The 9,542-nt window shown below is 40.7% G+C and overlaps 1 protein-coding gene across 1 annotated transcript; it reads left to right on the forward strand.

The window, feature by feature from the left end:
* Positions 1-4,292: 4,292 nt before the first annotated feature.
* LOC307073777 (retinol-binding protein 2-like) lies at positions 4,293-7,136 on the forward strand (the record flags this gene model as incomplete). The annotated part of the gene is made up of 4 exons (XM_079733737.1): positions 4,293-4,365; positions 5,564-5,742; positions 6,704-6,805; positions 7,059-7,136. The coding sequence occupies 4 exons, from the start codon at positions 4,293-4,295 to the stop codon at positions 7,134-7,136; spliced, it is 432 nt and encodes a 143-aa protein (XP_079589863.1).
* Between the last annotated feature and the right edge of the window lie 2,406 nt (positions 7,137-9,542).

Genomic DNA, 9,542 nt, shown 5'->3' on the forward strand with positions numbered 1-9,542 from the left:
GACGGCACAAAGGCATTCGAAACATCCGCAGCTGGGCAGAGATTATCAACCAGCAAATTGAAGCATAAACAATAATATACAGAAAGACCTGCCATTTGCATTCTAGTCTCCGTGAACAATAGTAGTAATACGGTAAACTCAGTGGCAGTAGATAGCAAGGGGTCCATGAAGGTACACTGATGAAAGGCATGTAAAAGGAAGGACCCACCCACTCACTTCCTCTCATATATGGTATGAATATTACTGTGCATGCAGTATGTGCAAACATTAGGCGGCCTGTATAAAACACATTAAGTTAGACCTAGAATACAAATAAACAGAAAATACCCAATTCTCCCCTCCTTCCTATTATTATTCTTCTTCTTCCCAACAGGCAGAAGCAATAGATTGAGATAAAGTTAGAGAGAATCCCTTTTCTGTGTATAAAGAGCCCTAATAAAAACCGTACTCACCGCACAGGAGAATACATTCTCCAACCACTTCAAAGAACAACCGCTTCTACTGTAAACATTGCAGCTTTCTGCTCACTTACTGACTAGAAATCTGTAACAATATGCAGTACATTTTAATGTGATGAATGTATGTGTCAGGTAACTCAATTGCATTCTGTAAATAGTAAGTAGCTACTGCAGAGCACTGTCTTAGTAATAGCATGAAACTTCGGGAAGAAACATTGCATCAGTATCTAGGGAGCAGTAGCAGCGTCCGATCGACAACATGCCAGCCCTAGTTACCACTGTGTCGCCGTGGGTTAAGGGCCGGGTCTTTCGGAGGTGTTCTGTGACTGAGCTGTTGCCACAGCTGCACCAGAACAGCAGCCTTCCCACCTTCAGTCAATATACTTTATATATTTATATATCAACTATATAAAAATGGAGACACAGTCAGTCTCTAAACCGCCCGACCTCACTCTTTCTTCATCTCTTTCTTTATTCTCCGTACTTTTGTCGATACGTGCTCAAGGTTAGAAGGCAAAGGACACACCATTAGCTGTGTAGGAGGCAGACTCGGGAATGATATTGTGTCATGTATTATTAAGTCTAACCCCACCCTAATTTGCATATGTAAACTAGCCACCCGCTCACACATGCACAAGTCAGGGACTTTTCTTTTGTGTAAATGTCACAGGATAGTTGAAGGGGGCTGGATATATTTATCTTGCTTCTGTAACTTCAGTTAACAGCACCATGAATCTATACTGAACAAAACACCTGGAGCAAATATGGTCTTACATCAGCAGATGGCTGTGTGTCACCTCTGCTTTGATCACAGCATAATTTGTGTTATTTTGTTTTGCACAAAGTGAAAGGGCACAGTGAGAAACAACTTTTTAATGCAACAACACTGCCCCTGTGTGGTGAAAATAGGAACTGTACATCTCGCTGTAAATCCCAAACATTGGTTTGTGTTGGCAATGTACATTCAAAGAGCTTTGTCCTGTGGGTCTGGGCAGTGTTTTTTGGGTAGAGGTTAAAGAGCTGAACCGCAGTGGACTGGCTACCACACTTTTCTAAGAAAATAATCATCAATCTATTAGTATCTAGTGTAGAATATCTAATAAATATCAGTTAGTCAAAACAGCTGAGCTTACATTTGAGTAAAGCCATGACATTAAAAATAACCAAATCAGTGATGATTATTGCTTTTCAAAAGATCAATATCTGTTCACGGGCCAATATAAGTTTTAGCCAATGTATTAAATAGAACGTCAAAAGCAATATAAGCTATCCTTAAAAAGTGCTTTCATCTTTGCAATCTGGACAAAGCTCAAAGTTCAATCAATGGCACTGAGGTTCAATGCATCTGATAAAGTCTAGCGTGTGTGGACACATCTGTGATGATGATCACATGAGGGTTGTCCTTTTGTACTCTGCAGTTGCAACATTGATTTATTGACTCTATATTTGGATTTGGATTTGGATTTTGTACAATGAGAAGGGACGAGACCACGAACACATTCAGACAATTTTTTTATTTGATAAAATAAAGTTGTTTTTTATTTGATAAAATATTATTACAGATAGCTAAAAGTCATCTCAAGTGTATCCTCCAATCATTTGCAGATTACAGTTTCAGAGGTGCAAGAACCAAAAAGTGTTTTTCCAAATCATTATGAAATTAATGCTTATCGCTTGGATACCTGCCATACAAACTAAGCAAATGCATAAACATCTTATTCAGTGCTGCTTACTTTTGATGGGCATTTGCCATATTTATAATATGGCATATATATATTGGTATGTCAGTTTAACGCATTAATAACAGCGTTAACGCAAACCAATTTTAACAGCGTTAATTTTTTTATCGTGCGATAAACGCTCTTTTGGCTTGGCAAACGTTGTAGTTTTTTCACCTGCTGTCTAGCAACAACTAGTCACGTTAGAAAGACTACAACACCATACCGGATCTACACCGGAAACAAAAAAACAAGCACGCCGCACAAATTTGTTGGGGCAAGCAAGGATATGGAGCAGGTGAAAAACTCCTTAAAAGTGTGTGTGTGTTTGTGTCACTCTGTTCGAGCCTGCACGAGAGTTCAATGTTGTCATTATCTGTTACGTCTTTCTGACCAATCGCAGTTCAAGGCCCACCTGGGCTGTACCACTTTGGGAGGGGCCGCTCAGCTACTCCCCTCTAGACAAAATCGACTTGGTTACGATGTTGACAGTTTGTGAGTGTTGCGTCTGTTGAGTGAGTGAGAGGTTGCGGGCGCACATCTCAGGCTGCCGGACGGCGCTGCAAGGAACTTTTATAAATGCAATATTGTTATCCCGCAGTAACAGCCCCGAATTCTCCCGACTCTCCCGATTACCTCTCCACCACCGTGTGTGTGTGTGTGTGTGTGTGTGTGTGTGTGTGTGTGTGTGTGTGTGTGTGTGTGTGTGTGTGCGTGCGTGCGTGCGTGCGTGCGTGCGTGCGTGCGTGCGTGCGTGTGTGTGTGTGCGTGTAGGCGTTATTCGATAGCCTGGTAATGTGTATAGGCCTACAGTAGTAATATTCATACTGGTTTAAATAATAAATGTTATAGTATTTCCCATCTTTGCTGAGCAAGAGTTTTGTTCGAAAGTTCAGTGATTGAAACAAATAAAAGCCTGGGCTATTGAAGTTTTACGGTAGGCCTAACACTGTCATGCACCTGCCCGATGTCAAGTGGACCGGGTTGAATTCACTGCGGGTCTCTCTTCTTACTGTCCTTCTCAACACTCTCTGATCTCACTAAAAGGCTAGCAGCACGAAATCAAGGGATATTTAGAATAGAAAAGAATGTGTGATTAATCGCGAGTTATCTATGACATTAATGCGATTAATCACAATTAAATATTTGAATTGCTTGACAGCACTAATATATATATATATATATATATATAATATTGACAACATGATTATTCATCAAAACATTATCGGAGGAAATTAAAACAAATTGTATTTTCAACACTAATCAATGGCAAGACCACCAATGAAGAGAATTTAATGTTATTTTAACAAATTGTCACAAGACAACAATGAATCTATATGTCTTCTCTTCAGCAACCCGCCTTTGAGCTAGAGTTTGTGGTATCTAGGGATGTGTTTTGTTAGGTACTTGTGTGTGGTGGTGTGTTCATGTGGGTTTTATCATTGTATTTGTCTGTGTATTTGTCATTTTGAAGTCCCTGAGTTTAAGACTGGTGATCATTGTCCTTGGGCTCATAAGAGATTATAATATTGTTATTGCGCACCCACATTCTAACAGCTGAACTTTACAATTGAACTGCTTCAACACAAACAGGTCTATAATGTTCCGTGCCAGGGTCAAACAGGGAGGTCTGGCGGTAGGAAGGGAGAGCTCCATGCTGTTGCACAATGATTATTAATGAGACACAGATGATTGAGAGGATGTTGGAACTCTTAAGTGCACATTGAATAGCAGATACCCAAATGGAAGAAATAGAAAGTGTGTACAAGTGCAGGCACACACACACATACACACACACACACACACACACACACACACACACACACACACACACACACACAATAATCTTGCATGCAATAGTCATGCAGGAGCTCTTCTTCTTTCATCACTAATAATCATACGTGCTCACAGCTAAACTGCACACACAGACGCCCATAAACACTCCTCTTCTGAGTGAGTTATCAGGAAAACCCAGCCCTTTGTACTATGCTCAAACAACACACACACACATAACCACACACAGAGCGAGCATATAAAGGGTAGGACCCTTGGCCGGTTTATCTCAGTGTGTGAAACTCATTTCCGTAGTCCAGTAACGCACCACACAGACGCCAGAATGCCTGCAGACTACAATGGAACCTGGGAGATGGTGAGCAATGACAAATTTGAAGACGTCATGAAGGCAATGGGTAAGCTCCTTCTTGCCCCAAATCCCTCTCTAATAGATAATGGCAGGGACATAGGCCAGATGAAAGAGGAGGAGGGACGGAGAAAGATACCGAATACTGAAGAGTAGTGCATCTGGGTTTGCGTTCAACAGTCATGAGAATAGGAGTGCTGGTGTAAGCGATCTAATGTAAAACTGAGGCTGTATGGTTCGCACACCTCCAGAGGGGTGCTGTGAAGACATGCGTGTGAAAGAGGGAGACAGGAAAAGAGATGTCATTTACTCGACATTGGAGGGGAGAAAGAGCGAGTGAGAGAAAGAGAGAGAGAGATTAAACAGCATCGCCTGCTCAATGAGGAACAGTCAGGCTAGGTTAACCTCGGCTCTGAGCTGCCTGCCGCATATTACCACCGCAAATAAATATTGATTCCCTCTATTCTGCAATTCTATCCTTCCAATCTGTGGGGAGAGGGAAGACGGATTCCGACCCGGTATCAGGCAATAAGGGAGGCTGGGTCTGGGGCTCTCCCCCTCGGGCCTGTCACTGATCAGAGACCAGGGAACTCTTTCATTATTCACAGGCGTTATCTGCAATTCATGAAAGCGCCTTAGTATGCCCGCACACATCCCAAAAAAAGGAAAACAAGAAATACTGTATATTGAAAGGCCTCTACCCTCGGCAACCGCATATAAATTCCATCAAGGTGGAAATGGGGGAATGGCGTCTTTATGGAAATGGGGCAAAAATATCATTTTGGCGGGATAAATAAAGGGCCTCTACCGTAAGAGCCATGGAAGGAAATAGATTTTTTCTCACTTTAGGGCAAATGGGGGAATGAATATCAAAATTGGCTGGGCATGTGATTCTCTTTGTCAGCTCTCACGCGGCGAAGCGGGGAGTAGGGGCCTGCTCTGACTTGAAGCAAGGTCATTTTTGAAACGTAAATGAGTCTGTCAACTGGACCGCATGAGAGGAATAATAATATAGGGCCGCCTGTGCTGGGTGTTAGTTTGAGTCGGGGTCATCCATGGCAGTCGGCAAAACCAGCAAAGCACTGTTTGTGGATACAGCACAGCTTAAACAGCTCCATGGCACCCCCCCCCCCCCCCCCCCCCCCCCACACACACACACACACACACACACACACATACACACACACACACACACACATTACGATTTTTAAGTCTGTTTTTAAGGGAGCTTGTTGTTCTTTGGTCAGACATCGACTTCGCCACCAGGAAGATCGCTGCACACCTGACGCAGACCAAGATCATGGTCCAGAAAGGAGACGTGTTTGAGACCATGACCCAGAGCACCTTCAGGAACTACGAGGTGAACTTCACCGTGGGGGTGGAGTTTGACGAGTACACCAAGGGCCTGGATAACCGCACGGTCAAGGTAGCGCTCCCTATCCACACACAGCCAGGCCAACCGTCCGTACACAACGGGAACTAATCTATTCATTGCGTTTAAATGAGTCCCCTCTTTTACAGATTTTGATATTGAGGTTTTATGTATTTGATAAGATCTCATCACCTAAGCAAACAGAACATCAATTGGATGATTCCTACGTATAACAATGTAATCATACATCAGAGGTGCAAAGTCCAAGTCAAAGTGTTTTACTAATCAGATGCGTAGTATCACACAGGGTCATTCTGTACAATGAAATTAAGGATGGATAGGGAATATGGACAATGGGAATACAATTATTAAATATTATAAAATGTAAAGTGTAGGATTGCTGAAGGATTACTGTAGGATTACATCAAATTGTGGTTATGTGCATAGAATGACAATACAATGCAGTATGCAATGCCCAGAAAACATCTGTGTAGACTGAGGTTTTACAACGTGGCAGTGATTAAGTATACAACCACATCTACGGTCTCCACAAAGTGTTTATTTCAACACCCTGGCTCTGTGGATCAGAGGTCATGCCATGAACGGAAGTGTGTGCATTGTCTAGAATCACATTTGATTAGGAGTGACCATAAATTCAGGCAGGGAGATAGTGGGGTGGTGGTAGGGGCTTAACTGAGGAGGCTTTTAATTCAAAGTGAGGTTCTTAATTACCGTGATTAAATAACTTTATGACTTGGCCTATTTCACACAAAGCATTTTAACATTTGTTTTAACGAGACCTAATTATAAGGCTGTTGCTATTAACCACCAAAATGATTTAATGTGTGGGTGTGTTTCTGTGTGTGTGCTTGTGTGTGTGTGTGCATGTGCGTGCGCGTGTGTGTGCATGCGTGTGTGTGCGTTTGTGTGTATGCATTTGCGTGTGTGTGCGTGTGTGTGTGTGTGTGTGTGTGTGTGTGTGTGTGTGTGCATGTGTGTGCATGTCTGTTTATAGACGCTGGTGAGCTGGGATGGAGACAAGCTGGTGTGTGTCCAGAAGGGAGAGAAGGAAAACCGTGGATGGAAACACTGGATCGAGGGCGATATGCTACACCTGGTGAGAGATAGAGAAAGACAGATTTCAGATCAGTTTCTGAAGTTTCCTGTAATGACTGCCAGTTGTTGGCCCTTTAAAAATGTTAAATTACAATCGCTCGTTTGGTGATGAGATAACTGAGTGAGATAAAAATAATCAATATGGCAGTCATAGAACTACAATGTAAAACATTATTTGATGCAAGAGTGAACATTGATTATGAGCCTTTTGGAAATCAACTTTAGATGCTTGATGTTCTTTCTTTCCCCTTCAGGAAATCCATATTCTGGATAAAGTCTGCAAACAAGTGTTTAAGAAGAAACATTCCAGTACGTTTACATGCACAGCTTAATCTGATTAAAGACATAGTTTGACTATTAAAAGTTCTACATTATTCTTGAATATTTATCAATGTATTGTTTTCACAGCCTAATAATGCTGGGCGGCCTCGGAAGGTTCCACTGAGTACTTTCTACGTAGACCAGATCGATCACTTGTACAACCCTATTGCTCACAAAAGGAGGAAGAAACAAATCATTCATCGTGCATTTATATCTTTTCATTTGGAGATATCATATGCATGAGCTTTTTCTGCTGCTAAATCATACTTGTAAAGTGGTTCTACAACAATTACATCAACTAAACATTTGCGCTTGAATGTTGTGGTAAAAGTATCAAGCACTCTAAAATGTCAAAATTAAATGTTGTTGTTATTTTTGTTGTTATAATAAAGAATTGTCCTTCTTATATCTAAGGCAAAGGAGAACGTACCAGCCATTTTCTGCCTGTATCCATTTGGGTTAAATCTCATTTGCAAGTTGGCGTCATTTAACATTCACACAGTTTATCTCAAGGTATAACTGTCAGAGGGAATAGCTCACCTTTCTTTTTGGTCACTCAGTACGTTTACATGCAAAGCTTAATCCAATTAAAGCCAAAGTTCGACTATGCTCCTGTATCGGACAACTGCAACTGACCTAGTATACATGAGAAAAACGAGTGATGGTGGTGAGAAAAACGATTCATTGGCCGAAGCATGTCATACCCTAGTACATAGGTGGGGCTGTACCCATTTCAACTAGATGTAACAGAGGCACAGCTGACCTCTTTACGTCACCTGCAACAACAAACTCAGGCGGCAATTGAGAAAGATGTTTTCGGTAGACAGCTGTCAGTTCGGTCCATGGGCCTCTAGGGATTCAGATTTTTGCTTCGGAAATTTCATTTCTTAACGAGATGACCCAGAAATACCTTGAGAAAAGGTTGTTCAAACTAATTTATTTTTAGGAAAGGTGCCTCGATGCAACCTTTAACCCACCTTTAGCATAGGATACTCCTGACCAACCTTTGCAAAAGGAAAGGTTGGTCAGAATTTGGAGGCCAAATTTGAAGCAACAGGCCACCAACAAAGTTTACAGACTCTACATGAAGAAGCATGAAAAACGCGGTAAAGCAGAAGAAGAGAAGAAAAGAAAATTGATAATAATGGATACCAATTCCAGAAACATTAAGATAAATAACATTTATTTTGACAGATTCAGCCCGAAGTTACTACTTTACAACCTCGTTGATGACCAACATTTAGAAAATCATGTACTTTTAATTCCACATTAGGTGAACGGGGTGAAATCAAAGCGTAGTGTGTACTTCCACCTGCACTGAATACATGGGGGGAGTCCCAGATTAACCAATTAGGGAATTGTGTTGGTGCTGAATCCATGGTCATTATTTGATAACAACCCTTTTTATTAAATTGTAATAAAAGTCCTAAATAAAAGTATTGAACTGTATTTGGTGGTTTATCCTAATATGCATTAAAGTTGATGCATGAAATAACATATATTTAAAAAGTTTAAATACCTAGACACATTCATCATATCCCCATTGGATAAACATCTTGGTTATAAGATAAAATGTGTTGATCCAGTTTGGGTTGTTCTGCCAAATTTTAAAGTAGGCCTACCTAATATATTGTATTAGTCAAGTTATTATAATTATACTATACCATATCAAAAATAAAGGTACCTTTACATTATCATGGATTTACGCAAATCTTGTTTTAGGAATAAACTTTCCAAAATAATTTGGCCAAAGATCCTGTTTACTAATTAAAGGTGTATTTTGAAGAATATAGTGGAATCTAGTGGAATTGACCCTGCAGAAATGTAATAAAACATTCTTCAAGTGGTATTAGTTATTGTGTAATCCCAGTTTAGTTGGTTGCAGTCTGCAACCTCACCGCTTGATGCCACTAAATCCTATATTTGTAGCGTTAGGATTTGTTTTTTCCTTCGAGAGACGAATTGCAACAAACCAAATATGGTATATATAATTGTAGCTCCATTTCTGCAGGTGTATGTTGAATGAAGCAAACTAAAATGCATGAAATATGTAGTGTATAATGTAGGGGACGAAAAATGTACCCAAAATACTTTCCACACCTGCCATTTGTATTCTTCAACTAACTTCAACATATCCAGCAGGAGAAATATATTATCACTAAACCTCAAGTATCCAATCAGCCTTCATTTATCAATGTTTTTTTTATTGTCAAATTACCAGTCGAACCTTTTCGGAAAGACAAACAACCCAGCGCTAAACATTGATGCGGGCTTTTATTTTGAAAATCCTTCCCATTCGCGCATGCTTAACGTTTGGCTTCACAATAAATACATGTGGATGTAAATGAGGGTCGTACAACTGAACCGCTTGTCCGATTTGAACACCTTCTCTAAAAGTGCCCGCTTCCTTCCTCCTG

The sequence above is a fragment of the Pollachius pollachius genome (assembly GCF_949987615.1).
Source record: "Pollachius pollachius genome assembly, chromosome: 3".
Taxonomy (NCBI): domain Eukaryota; kingdom Metazoa; phylum Chordata; class Actinopteri; order Gadiformes; family Gadidae; genus Pollachius; species Pollachius pollachius.